The 14,996-nt window shown below is 38.0% G+C and overlaps 1 protein-coding gene across 1 annotated transcript in view; it reads left to right on the top strand.

The window, feature by feature from the left end:
- adamtsl3 (ADAMTS like 3) overlaps positions 1 to 14,996 on the top strand; it is a 164,192-nt gene that overhangs the window by 99,729 nt on the left and 49,467 nt on the right. Inside the window, exons 7-8 of the mRNA XM_088640746.1 lie at positions 5,801 to 5,927; positions 13,391 to 13,465. Coding sequence (XP_088496872.1) covers positions 5,801 to 5,927; positions 13,391 to 13,465 — 202 coding nt within the window. The remainder of the gene's footprint in view (positions 1 to 5,800; positions 5,928 to 13,390; positions 13,466 to 14,996) is intronic.

The following is a 14,996-nucleotide window of genomic DNA, read 5'->3' as shown; positions in this document are numbered from 1 at the left end:
ATGGCTACAGTTATCTATCATCTGCCCCAGGTCCTATTTTTAATCTTATTGCTTTGCTTAAATATGGTAAAACAAGCTGCAACAAACTTCAAATTATCCTATCAAAATTCATGATTGCTGAGAAATGATCTTGAGGTACATTCTGTACTGAGATTAAACATCAAAATGTATAAACTATACAGTCCTTACCAGAGTCATGGGGGCTCATTAGGACAGCGCCCACCCTGGTTTCTGTAGTGTTAAGATGACTAGAGAGTACAGTAAGTGACTCCCCCTCTGTATGGGACACCAGTCCATCACAGAGATTCCCCCAAGCAGTCCACATCCCTAGTTATACAGTTGGGTGGACTGGAGCCACTGAGGTAAAGTATCTCACTCAAGGTACAGCAGCAGTGTCTGTAGCAGGAACTTAATATCACAACCTGCCATGAGTCCAAACATTGTGCTGCCCTAAACACCACAAGCTTAGAATACAATAATAAAAGGTTTTGCATCTCTCTTGATATACAGTACGTTGATCTTTGTAAAACACTGGAGAGAAAATTGCCTTAAATAATACAGTGTGCTACTGTGTACTCATGAATATGTTTGTTTCTTTCCCATGCTTTTATACAGTAAGAGGGAATTTATTCTGAAGTCAGCATTCAAGCTCTGAACATTCAACAAATGCCAGCTTTTGTGATGTAAATGACAGTGATGAGTGTTGGTCAAATAACAGTGTTTGTAGTGAGAAATAGTCACTTCTACTGGATCTATGGTGACCTCACTATCTCAATAGAAGTTATTTCAAACCAGATCTTAGGAGTGACTACAGGAATACAAGCTAATTAACTTCACGTTGTCGTAGTGATAATATATAGTTTTCTTAGATTTATAGTTTATGAACAGCAGAGCAAGTCAGCAGTTTTACAACCAGTAAATGACAAGTCCTCGGTTTACAAAGGGAAAAAACGTGTCAGGTTGCTGTATTTGATAAGGCAGAAGATGTATTGCTTGTTTTCAGCACTTACCATTTTGGGGTGAAAACAGGGTGACAACAATAGTGCCCCCTAGAAAATTGCTAGTCAATTGCACTAGAGGGGCTACTGGATCTTCTGTGTTACACATTAAAGTTGAATGACACTCATTACATATGTTCTGTGCAAACATTAACATGAAAGCTCCATATGAAAAGACAGTCTGTCTCTGTAAAGGAATTGAAGATTCAGTTTGCCTACTGTTTGTGCAAGAGTCTTTGCTCAGTTTTTTTTCTATACAAAAATCCTCCTCTCTCATTAGCTCCTGGACTTAGATGGTAATGACTTGACAGGGGTTGGAAACAGCAGAGAACTTTACTGAATGACTTCTGATAAAGTCCAGGTCCTCCAGCAATTCAGGGATATGTTGTGTTTAATAACAGGAGCGAAGCCGAAGACTCTTTATAAGAGTGACTTTGAAGTTGAACAGACCAGAGGTAATTAGGAACCTGCTTCATTAAATCAAGTGCATTTTTAAGCCAGTTCAGTGATAGTTTGGAACTGTTAAATTGCTGATTAACACTTTGTTAGAAAGGTTTTTTTGTTTTGTCTGCATTTGAAAGACAATGGTACTGGGCTGCATCATTTAACATTCACCCTTTCACATAAATTCAGAAACTATGATGAAGCACAGAGGTGATTCATCATGGTTTCTGAATTTTTACAGATAAGATGTCAGGTAATATCTGGCCTGACTGATGCAGAAGGCTTGCAGCTGATTAATTTGCATGATTGAATCAAAAAATAAGTTACGCTTTGCTTTCAGACTTCAAGCAGACCACATAGTGCTTGTCAAGACTCAGAATGAATTGTGTGGTTTTACATTTATAAAAGGCATTCATCTTTGGTAGAAAGATTTTATATTTACCATATGACCCATCATAAAGTTTTACATTACAGTGCAGAACAGATCAATTTTACATTGATATTGAGGCTCATTGTACCCCTATACTACATTATTACTTTGTATCATTAAAATAAGCAATAACTGTAATAACATTCATTTAATTAATTTTTTACTGTACATTAGTTTGTACTGGGAGTGAATATTTTGCATTGTTTCAGCTGCCGGTAAATGACACAGGAAGGTATATCTTCTTTTTTTGTTCTTTCCCCCTGGTTTACATTGTAGAGTAGTGTCTGTGAGAATCAAAATCAACCATATAGCAACTAGGAGTTATACGGATAACCAACAAAAGTAATACATACATTTTTACTGTTTTCAGATGTTTACATTTACATCCTGTTGGTGACTGATGAATTTCAGTTCAAATCAGTTTCCATTTTAAAATTATTAAAAATACAGTAAGTCTTTAAATGGTTTGGTTTAAAGTGAATTTTTTCATACCCCCACTGAACACCAGCTGTATGCTGCCTTGATGTGGCTTAATGGGAAAGTTGAATTTATAACACAAGCCAATTAGTCATGTTAGTCATCAAGAGAAACTGGAAGAACGCTTTGGCAGTTACATACAGTATGTCTGTAATGTCAGTAGCAGACTACAGCAGTATTCGGTGCTGGTCGCATTCTGTTAGGTAGAAAAAGAGAAACATTTCTCCTGTTTGCCATTAATGAATGTTAGGATCAATCTGTATTGTAATTTCAAAGCTTTGTGTAAAAGTGGATTAAGGGAAAACAGTTTTAAAAAAGTTCAGTCTTGAGATAAAATTACCTAGTTCTACTATTTAAGAATATATACTATAGCACCCATAGAAAGTCTACAACCCTTTCCAAAAATTCAGCTATTGTGGCCTAACAGTCCAAGACACGCTAAATCTAATTATTTTACCTTTAATTACACATTGTAGCATACAACCTTCAAGTGAAAAACAAATGCTCGAGCAATCTGAAAAGTACAATAATTAGAAATGAAAATCTAGAAAACCGCTTAACCCTGGTGAGGGTTGTGGTCATAACAGGATAAGCAGGGCAGACCAGACTTGCCTTTGCCCAGCAATATTCTCCAGCTCCTCCTGGGGGATTCCCACACGTTCAAAGGTCAGCTGAGAGATATAACCCCTCAAACATGTCCTGTGTCTGCCCCAGGTGCGAAGTGCCCTAGGGGCATCCTCACCAGATGAAGAAACCACCTCAACTGGCTTCTCTCAATACAGAGGAAAAGTGACTCTACTCCAAGGTCCTCCTGGATTGCCTAGCATCTCACTGTGTCATGAAGAGTAAGGCCAGCAGCGCTACAGAGAACCTAATATCTGCCGCTTATACCTACAGTCTCATTCTTTTGGTCACTACCCAAAGCTTTTGGCCAGAAGTCAGGATGGGCTTGTAGATTGATCGGAAAACCAATTCCTTTGTCGAAAAACCCAGCTCCATTACTGCAGCCTTTGCACCAATCCAGTAGTCAATTTCACAATCCCCTCTATCCTCACTCATGAACAAGACTACATGGTACTTAAACTCCAGTTGGGGCACCCGTGCCCCCCTCATCTGGGGATGCCAAATGCAGAGATGCACTGGATATACTCCAAACCTCAGATGCATCTTGGTATCCTGACCATGAAGATCACAAACAGGAGGGAAGACAAGACCTTTTGCAAACTCCATCACACACCTTTAACGAGCTCGACTTAACACCGAGAAGACACAAATTTCGCTCCATAAATATAGGGACCAGATGAGATGTAGCTCTGGCCTCAGTATCCCATACCCCAGCGACATCTCAACGTGATACCCTGGGGTACATGGTTGTAAACCTTCTCCAAGTCCATTAAATGTGAGTAGATAAGGGTGGCAAACTCCCTTACCCCACAAATAATGGGCAAAGCGCTGGTCTACTGTTCCAGGCCAGGATGGAATTTGCGAGCCTTAGTTTGGCTGTCAAGCAGAATGGAACAAGTAAAGGTTTATTCCATGCTGAAAAGAGAAGAAAGTAAACACGATGTTCCGGCTTTGGGGTCTTCTTCGGGTGCAAGGAAGCTAAAATTGGGAAGGAAGTTTAGCTTTCAACATGACAGCGAAAGTAAGCACGCAGTGGAATTGCTAAAGAACAAAAAGTTTAAGAGTCTTTGAGTGGCCCAGTCAGAGTCTGGACCTCCATCAATGGTCCCCTCATAATTTGACTGATCTTGAACAGTTTTGTAATGTGGAATGGCTAATATTGCGAAGTCTAGGTGTGCTACATTGGTATAGACCAATCCAAAGAGAATTGTGGTTGCAATTTGAGCAAAAGGTGCTTCCACCAAGTACTTGCTCATCATTGTATAGTATATATTTACCCAACCCATTTTAGGTTTTCGTTAGTAAATAGTTTTCAGAATATTTCAGCATTTGTTTTTTAATTGGAGGTTTTGTGTTACAATGTGTAAATAAAGGTTAAACATATTCTGATTGAATGCATTTTGATTTCAGGCTGTTAGGCCACAAAATGTATTACTTTGGGAAGGCTGTGTAGACTTTCTATAGGCAGTGTAGTCAAATGGGAAATACGAATACATCTGCAGACAAAACATAGTATAAGCTTTATTAATTTTTTACTGTGCACTGCAGTAACAGTCACATATGAGTTTAAAATATTTTTTTAAAACTGATATTAGCATAGCAAAGAGAAAGTTAGCATATATAGTTAGAACTGTAGATTATATCGTATCCTAGGACCAATGTCTGGCAAATGCAGGGAAGTGCACTTAAAATAACTGTTACACAAAGGCTGGTTCGATGCTGATCTGTGTATAAATTGCTTGCTACCAACCAACCTGGCTAAGTGGGATTGCTGACCTCCTCTAATTTATAACCTTTATTATGTTCTTATTTTTTTATTTTGTTCTTATTTTTCATAATTGATGTATTAAACCAGAAGGTATTAGGTTTTTGAAGAACCATGCTAACCTTCTTTGTAAAAAAACAACCTGTAAAACTTCTTTATAAGACATGAAATAAAGGTTTGCTAGGTGTTTACAGTACATACTGTACCGGGACAGAACCTGGCCTTTGGAAAAGATGAGTTCTCCGAAGCGCACCCAGTTCAGCTCTCTGGCTGAGACTATGGAGTAACTTTTCTCCCAGGGAAGAGTGCCAGATTCTAGCCTTGATTGAAAGGGATAGAGACTGAAGTGGGTATGAGTGTCTAGTCAGTGCGGTTTGGAGATCAGGCACATGAAAGACTGTAAGTTGATCTCTGAGAGACATGGTCAACACATTAGTATGGTGCCTCCATAGGGTAGGGAGCTTGGGAATTATTAAAGACTAAAGCAGAGTGTTTATAGGATCAGATCTTAGCCTGGTGGCAGGTTATTCAATTCCTACCCTGTCAGTAAGGGATAAGACAGCCTTGCGGTCAGTTAGCCTTGAGATTTCTTGATAAGACTGAGAGGATACATGACTTAAGACTTTGACCGTGTCTGGTTGCAGGCATTACTGTGACATGCTCAAATACTGATGACACAAAGACTGCTTGTAATATCAATGCAGCTTGATAAAGAAAATCTCTCTTTATACAGTATGTCTCTCTTGGAAAATGATATAAAAAGAGAACTATGAATTTTCCTTAATGTGTAATTCTCTTTTCATAAAACCAATCCTCCCATGACTGAGAGTTTTGCATAGGAACACAGTCCAAGGACCTCATGTTGGCTTCACTCTCGATAGATGGAGGTGCAAATAAGGAAAGCTGGCTGTAATGTGACAGAATGAGGCCAGCCTCTTACAAAAAGAGAATGGGTACAAGAAGAAGACGAATCTAGGTTGAATAACCCATAAAAAAATAAACAAAATTCCCGAGTCCCGAGTTTGCGTGCCCTCCTCCTGACTGTCCTGTTGTTGTTGGCAGGCGGTGGGATGTGACCGGCAACTCGGGAGCAACGCCAAGGAAGACAACTGCGGTGTCTGCGCAGGAGACGGCTCGACGTGCCGGCTCGTCAGGGGACAGACCATGTCGCACGTCTCTCCGGAAGAATGTAGGTACACAAAGAGTTCGCAGCTGCTGTACAAATATATGCGGTCTTGCACAAACAGCTCCAAGGCCCACTTGCTGCATTTTGGCACCTGCTTCACCCTCTTTGTTTTCAGTTTTCTCTGGCTTTCTAGCCAGACTATAGCAGTATAATATTTTTGTTATGGCCTACTTCCTAACGTTTATTTATGAACATCGTGTTATTTGTTTTCCGTTAGGCTTGCCCGTTTCACAGACTTAGGCAGGCAACACGCATTTTTAAAATGAATGCTTGTTTTTCTCGTGAGTTTGATAATAAAAACTTTATTTGAACAAAAACTCATAATCCCTTTTTTGGCTGACATTATTTTTATTTTGCAACTGTAATAAAAACATTCTAGTTTAATTGGAGTTGGTTAAAAAACATTAAACATTGAAACACAATGACAGGGTTTCGCTGCATGTTTTTTTTATTTGATTAAAAATAGAAACCTTTCCAGTTTTTCTATTAGCAGCACATGGGGTTTTGTGGATTTTTCTGTCTGAGCTTGAATAAGTGAATTGGAAGCTGTGTGTGTGTGGCCTTCTCTCATTTTCCTCGGCCGTGTGAAAGTCATACTGTACTTTTCAGGCACAGTGTTCATCAATTGTGGTACCTAGCCTAGTATTTGCTGTACATCATCAGAAGGTACTTTTTCACTTAAAGGTGCAGTGTTAAACTGTGAAGCTATTAGCTCTTTCTGGTGATTTCAATGTTCCCTGCACCAATTGCACCAATTTGCGCTAAATTTAATTTTGTTCGTTACTAATATGTTAATCAGTGCAAATGATGACAACTAAAGTAAACATTATTCATCAGTACACTTTATTTCATTCTTCTTTGGACTTTTCTATTATTTTGTAGTACAGACTGACTTAACTTGAGTTGTAAATGCTGAGACATGCATTGTCGTTCTCTGCTGTGACACACTGAAGAAACGTCTGTAGACAGCATGGTAAATATTTGGCTTTATACAGAATCACCCATATAGATTCTGCCTCTAACCTCTGTTTGATATGCCTGGCTGTCAGATCATTATTTCTATAACATCTTTAGAAGCTGGAAACATTTTTATAATTGCACTCCAATTACTATTACTAATGCATGTGGTGAATTTACAATATTGCTTTAAAATGAACCATATTAAGGTCATTAACTATAATTACTGATCAAAGATGTCTAAGGTCTTTGTAACACAGTAAAAGGACTGTTTAAAGGAAATCTAAAAAATGAACCCACCACACCTTATTTTATTTTGAGCTGTGTCGTGGCATGTTTTTTTTTTAATTAAAGAATTTGCAGTATGGAAAAATGCATTCCTGTGTGCAGTAAATTTTGGAAAGAGTTAATTTACCTTTTAAAATGACTTAAAGGAAAATTTAATAAAGAAGACCTCTAAATAATAAAATATTGTCCTAAATCATAACTCTGTACTGGATTGTTTTCTTCTTTATCAGTGGTTTGGAGCTCTTTTGTACTTTAGCAAAAAAATGTTTAGCAAAGCAAATAAAGTTTTATATTGTTTCTTGGGATGTGTTTTGGGTGTTCGGCATTGCCTGCCAATTGCGTTAAAATATTTATTCCCACAAAATTCCTGGTGAAGAAAGCAATAAGAATCACTGAAACACCACAGAACTGGCAGCTTTTCAATGGCAATGCACATACTGTTTTTCACAGATTCACGCTCTTTCTTTTAAAACTCTATTTAACCAAATCTTGAAGTAATTCTATCCAAGCAGGTTATGGTCTTACTAATAAAGACAGTCTCCCTAATAATTCACCTTAGCCTAAGATGACATACAGGCTTCCTTAGAGATCAATAGCAGAACTTGCGTGGTCTTTCTGAATATAACTCTTGTAACCAGATACTCTGCTTTTTCCAGCCTGTTATGTTTTGGAAGGGAATCTCATTTCTGTGTTGCCTTTTGCCTCCTTATACATGTTGCACTCTGAGGAAAACTAATGAGATTCTGGCAGCAAAGATGCAGCAGTTTCATTTGAACTACAGTATTTGGGGATGCTGAAAATGCTTTCAGAATAACCAAATACCACCTTGCAATTCCTTGATGGAAAGTGATCTTTGAGGACAAGTCCTATCTGTGAAAAACATTTTAAGAAACAAATTCATATTTAATTACAGATTATGTTTTCTCATCGGCAAGTTATTCTTTGAAAGTCTTTTGGCATTAAACAGTGTTGCCTGACAGCTCTTGGGTCCTGGGTTGCCTTCTGAGTGGGATCTGTATGGAGTTTGCATGCTTGCATGGGGCACCTGTTTTTTCTGGATCTGCTCTGCTCACTCTTGTGTCTCTGCTCATGCTCACTTTCATGCTCACCTGGTGTTTCCAAATTGATCCTGTGTATTTGTGTATTGAAATTGAGTAGGATACCAGGCTTGCTCAATGTATCCAAGAAGACTCTGGGTTGCTGGAACCCTAACCAGGCATATCCAGCCTTTTGCTAATGGATAGATGGTAGAAAACCAAAATATGTGCATGTGTGCATGGATTATTTGGCTTTAGTTCATTTTATGGTTTGAAAGCTCAAATGGTTTGTAGTTATTTTAGCATATGTTTGTACAAACGGCAGTCATTGTTGCAAGATAATAAGATTTTTTCTCATATACATTATTGAGGGGCCATTGAAATGTACCTTTGTAACTGTATTAAACCTATTTAATTCTGCCCATAAATTCCAAGCTCCAGAGAGTTTGCTTCCAAATGTAATTATTGTACAGTACCAAAGAGGCTGGCTGACCTCCAGCTTTGCTTAGTTGTTGGCAGCAGAGTTTTGTGCCAGAAGCAATAGCTGGTCTCTAACTCTGCAGAAAATAGCATTAATATTCATCTATTCATAAACCTCATACCTCATTATAATGCGATTCCATTTAAAATGCCGTGAGCACTTGAGATGATAAAGACTTTTAGTTGTCCTGATGTATGGAACATTTTTGCTCAGTGACAAAATTGGAAAAAGTCATATTATAATTAAAAAGTGCTTTCATAAATGATTCCGATATTTTCCTGTAAGACATCTCTGTAATGGGGCAAAATACCTCCTTAACTTACAGGGCTTTGCAGCAGTTTTCAGTCCCTGCTTAATGTGTCCCATTTTATAAAATAACTTCATATTTTATTAGAAAACACGAATGTGCACAGTCCAAAGACTTCTACAGATAGGTTACAGTAAATGTCAGGGAAAAATACTTCAGAGAAAATACTGAAATATATTGATTGCATAAACATTCACATTCCTCAGTAAGTCTTCATGGGTAAGTCTCTACCAGCTTTGCTCATTGGCTTGGTGCAGGTTTTCCCCATTCTTTTTGGCTCACTTGCTCAAGCTCTCTCAAGCTGCGTAGGAATTGCTTATGGGCAGCAGTTTTCAAGTCAGATCACAAATTGTCAATAGGATTCAAGTCAGGACTTTGGCAGGGTCATTCAAGGACATGAGCCTTCTTATTCCAAAGCCACTCACCTGCAGCTATGGCCTTGTGCTTTGGGACGTTCTCCTACAGAAGAGAACTGGTGTCCCGGTTTTAAGCCTTTAGCTGTTATGTACTGGTCCCCGATGTCCAGGGGCTGGGAAGGTGAACTGCAGTGAGAGAAGGGAACCGTAATGAGAAGAAGACAGCGGTAGAGGATCGTGGAGGGAAAAAAGAGCAGACCTGGAAAAATGGTGAGGAGGAAAAACTTCCCTGCCTTTTCAGTGGCCTTGGTGGCAGTGGAAAGGTAAAAGAGCACTTCAGTACTGAGTAAAAGTAGAGAGCATTTAGCTAAATGTTGGAGCACTGATCAGGCAGGAAATGATCCTTAAACAGTGTGCTCAATTAGATGATTGGGGTGTGCCTGATTGATAAATTACCAGAGGTTGAGAAATGCCTTCTGGGCATGTGTGCATGGGTTTGAGTAAGGACTGAGACACCACGCAAATGCACTGGTTGCTGAATGCCCCACTGAATGTACTGGAGGGGCAACACAAGTGTGCAAGCCACTCCAAGCCTGGGTATAACATTGGCAGACTGAAACAGGTTTTCTTCAAGTATTTACATGCGCTTTGCTCTGTCCATTTTTTCGTCAGTCCTAACGTGCTTCACAGTCCCTGCTTGAGAAGAAGTGTCCTCACAGCGTGATGCTGCCACCACTATGCCTGACAGTGGGGATGGCATGGACTGGGAGGTGCACCGTAGTGGGTCTGCGTCAAATGCATTGCATAGCTTAGCATTTAGACTAAAAAGCTTCATCATAACAGAGGCCACTCAGGTGAGAGGCTTTTTATGGTAATTCTGTATACCTAAAGGTTTGTGATAGAAAAAGGTTTGAATACTTTCCATTTTTCTTTCATATTAGGAATCTATTTCTTTTTTTCTTTTGTTTTTTGCTTTGACTTTACGGAGTAGTTTTTATATGTAACAAAATATTTATTTCTTCTTAAAAGTGTTGCGGCTGCAAGCTGTAAAGCAACAAAATGTGAAATCTGTGTCTGAATACTTTTGCAAGTCAGTGTACATGTTGCAACAAAGCTCTGAACTCTATGGCTTCATAAGCAGGTGGATGTCAGTAAAACTGAGCAATCCCCTCAAGCTCTGAAAAACATATCCTACATAAATGACAAGACACATCACATTGATACACATTAAAATGTAAGCCCTTAATCCTACAAGGCTAGTTCATTTAAATGTTTTTCTCCAGAGGATCTGTGGAATTATACATACAGTACTGTATACAGTAATACATACTGTACTTCATAAACATACTAGTCTTCTGAAGAGATTTAGTTCCTTTAACATACTTGAAGGAGAGGTCGTAGATAAAAGGAGGCCATTTGCTGGCTCTTGCCTAATTAAAAATTTCAAATTATTCCTGCGGTCTTTTCCACTGCTTTTTCTTGAAAGATCCCAGGAAATTTGCTTCAGCAACATGACTGGGCAGTTTTTTTCCAAATCTTCCACCATTCATGAGATTTGTTTTTGGTATAAATTTACTTTTTATTCTTTGGTATTTCTACATTTGTATTAAAGTCTCTCACAGACAAGCACTTTTTCATATTGTGGATTTTAAATAGCAGAGTGCAAGTTGTTTCTCAGAGATTTCTGTAAAGAAGTGTAAGCAAAGTGTAAGGAAGGTGGATGTGCTGAAGAAGAGTCAGACTGTCATAACTCAGAGTTTTATAGAAAAGTCTGTATATACAGTATATGATTTATGACTCACACTGCTGAATTGGTGATTCTACCAATTAAATAGTATAAATCAGTACCCTTAGATAACAAGCTCCATAAATCATAAATCATACAATGGTATGATGAATAAAAAATGTCCCAACAGGATCATTCAGTCAGATTTTGTTTGGCCATTGAATTTCCAAAACAAATTTACAAAGCTAAATGTTCTGAATATTTTCAAAAATGTTAGAGGGTATAGTTTTACAGTACATCAAAGTAAATGTGTAACCTGTTAAAAAAAGCATTCAACAACTATTACATGATATCAGAACGCTAGAACATTTGAATCCAACTTGGTGCACATAATCTAACTCACCTCAAGTATGTTCAGTAATAGTTGTGCGATTGTTACAATTAAGTCATACAATATTCATTCATGACATTAAGTTTACTGTGTAAAAGACAAGGGGTCAAGGTTCCTTTTTTCTGAACAGCAATGGCAGTTATAATAACATTGTCAATAAAGTTTTGAAATGCACCTGTACAAAACGATGGAAGCTTGTTTCTGTGCTCTAGTGTGTAAACCATATTCACTTGCCAAACTAATGTTCTTTGTTTTGGAATGGCATGGTTAGTACTGTTACTAAGTTATTATGATTGCAAAATGTTTTATCCTTTGATTTCAGCTCAGACGGGTATACTCTAAATGTTCTGCATTGGAATTTCCAATGCATGATACAATGCATTTACTGTAAATCAAATAATTTATACATATCTTACCATGATTTATGTATCATTGATTAAATCTCACTACATATATTTTAACGCGAGGTAATGTTTTAAGGATCAACAAGGATATCACAAAACATTTGAAAATGTGGAATTCTTAAAATAATAATTCAAAATAATTCCTGTAAAATATTTTCATATTAGTTTGTACCTTGTGATTTCATGGATTTTCTGTTGCTGAAATAGTTGCAAAGCTATTGCTAGGCTTTTTAGAGCCTTTGAGTCATAACATACTGTATTAAGTACAGTATATACAGCTTTCATTTTTAGATGTGTGTTCAAATCATATTTTAGGATCTTAGGTGCCTCAGGATATTTGTCAACCTAGTTTGATCTTTACATTGATTAGAATTAATGAATGAGCATTCTGAAATTATCTTTGGTTAATATAAACCTCAGCTTCCAAGGAACTGGAGATCCAGTCCACTCCCCCAAATTCCTCAAAGTCTGACAGCTCTTCTTGTTATGAGTGATTTGTATAAATTTGGAGAAGCTGTTAAATTGGACTGCAATTATGTGCTGTTTATAGACCCACTCAGAATAGTTGCTAACTAAAGCACTTTTATCCCCACAACACATCTAACAGCATCCTGTTGCTGGGCAGATGCTAATCTAGGTTGATACTAACAAGGCCTTCTTATTGGTTTGTGATGTGGGAGAGGCTGTACAGTTGCAAAAGGCCATGCGGAGAAAGCCCTTAGCTGATTCATGGGGCTCCTAATGTGTCTTGAAGTACTGTAGTTAAAAATGTGAGATTAGATTTGTATTTCCCACTAGCTGCAGTGGGCATCCAGCTCAGCTTCATGTTACTAGCTGAGTAAATACCGTTTTGTGATCTGATACTCAGCCCTCTGTGGTGTGGTACACTCAGCGCCATGTCCCAAAAGCATACCACTGAAGGTAATTTATTACTTGCCAACCTTGTGTGGTATGTTAAGTCTCTTTGGTTAAAGCACTTCAGTATTTTTTAAGTGCATGGTGCAATCTGCTGAAAAATATTGCTGGCATTTATAATTTCTTAAAACAAAGGGGAATATTTAAATTCTCCTCTTTTAAACAAGTTTTTCTTGCACTTGTTACTGATACAGTATGTTAAATCTTGTTTGCATAGTTTGTACTGTATATTCATGTCTTTTAGTAGCAGCACATGGCTGACATGGCTGCACTATGACATCTTTTGTATTTCCTTTGTTTTGATAAGATAATTGGAGGAAGTTTTAACACCCTTCTTTTCCAGGATTATGCATATATTGAGCTGCGTTTTTTTGGCCGGAGACATCATAGCCAACTCTGAAAACTAATAGAGTTACATTATTTAATGTCTAGGTTTACATCTCTGATTTAAGAATTCAGGTTTATGTTTGAAGGGTTTGAATTGATCTGTGTAGATGAAACAATTTCAGTGATGTTACTGCTTACTCTCATTATACATTATATTCAATGCATTGCTTGGAGACAGATTCTAATAACATTATTTGTTTCTTTTATATGCATATAGTGATTAAAACTGTGATTGAAGTTCCACTTGGGAGCCGCAATATGAGAATTACAGCAAAAGGACCTGATTATCTCAGTGAGTATATGTAAAAAGTCCTACATTCCTGAAAATAGTTTTCCAGTTTTCCAAGAAGTCATTTAGGGACTGTTTGAGGAAACAGACAGCATCCTAGGAATAGAATCCAGTGCTCCAGCGTTGTGAGGCAGCAATGCTAATTACTGTGCCACCCTGCCACCTGAGCGATTCTATCACATTAAGTAACAGTAAATGTTAAAGGCATTTTCACCATCACGTCCTTATGGGCCACTCCCCTTCTCAAAATCACTGGGTGATTGAAAGGGTGCTGGTGATCCTAATGAAATGCTTGATCCTAATGAGTTTCCTCCAGATGTCACTGGGGGTCATGTAGGCCCCTATGGCTGAAGTGCATGACGGTTTGATGAGCCAGCCAATCATGGGCCAGCTCAGCAGTGAGGTGAATTAGTTCATGGTGGTGAAATAATGGAACTAAAACACCATTTTCGTTTATTGAATGGTCTCCTCTGCTGTGTAATTATTGAACAAGTTGTACTACAGTATTATGTGATTTTGCTGGTGTCCCGTGGAGATCGTGTTATCGAGCGATAGGTTAATAAGCATCAGAGGCGTTACCAGTGGATCTCCATTCTGGGAAAAACGCAGCACAGGTGCAACACACATGTGTTGGAGGCAGGGCAGATTGAAAACCCTACGCAAATGCAAGTAATTGATTAATTCAGTTAAAATAATTAAGCTTAGAATTGCAATGTACAATTTATGGGAAATTCAAAATCAAAATTTATCAAAAAGGTTAACAGATGGAATGAAAAAAAAGAGTAAGAAAACATACATTCTTCAGCAGCAGCTTCCTCATATTTCCCAATTTATGATACAGTAGGTCACTGTTTCCTTCTCTTACTAGCCAAAGCAGCTGTGTTAATGACAATAATCACATTATATATAAAATATTTCTAGGTGTTGAAATTTATGGAGATTAAAGTCCTTTTTAACACACTAGTTATATTATCATTGAGTAGCCTTAGTTTCCATTTCTGCAAAAAAGAAAGAAAACTATTTGTAAATCTACAGGTACTGGATCACTTTCAGCAGGAGGCTGATCCTTGGATGAGGTTAAAGTCTCTCTTCCTTCAGGCTGTTACTGTGTCTCATACTCATTCCTCTTTTAAACATCTGGTATCGTCTTGGCAGCATATCAGCTGTCTGATTTATGAAAGAAGTCATCATACTGCAGCTCGAGCCACTGAATACTATGAGAAACCCCTTGTTCCATATCAGTGAAGTTTTAAAACATGGAAGTTCTTGCCTCAAAAAACCCAAGTTCTCTCTGCACTCTGTATACTACACTGAACACAAGTACCACGTACTGTATAGCGCTTGGCACCAAAGACATTGCCACATTTTGTAATGTTACATTTGTAATGTAATGTACCTTCTCTGTGCTGTGCTACAGTACATACTGTTAACAACAAGGGTACCAAGACAGCAATAAATTAACAGCGATAGGCCCTTTCCCATCAACTCTTGTGATTGGCCCATTAGGAGATACCATTCTAGTCTTGATTACCAT

Source organism: Lepisosteus platostomus, chromosome 7, assembly GCF_059453375.1.
Source record: "Lepisosteus platostomus isolate fLepPlt1 chromosome 7, fLepPlt1.hap1, whole genome shotgun sequence".
NCBI classification, from domain to species: Eukaryota; Metazoa; Chordata; class Actinopteri; order Semionotiformes; family Lepisosteidae; genus Lepisosteus; species Lepisosteus platostomus.
The sequence above is the reverse complement of the archived record's forward strand: the minus strand, read 5'-3'. Positions and strand labels throughout refer to the sequence as shown.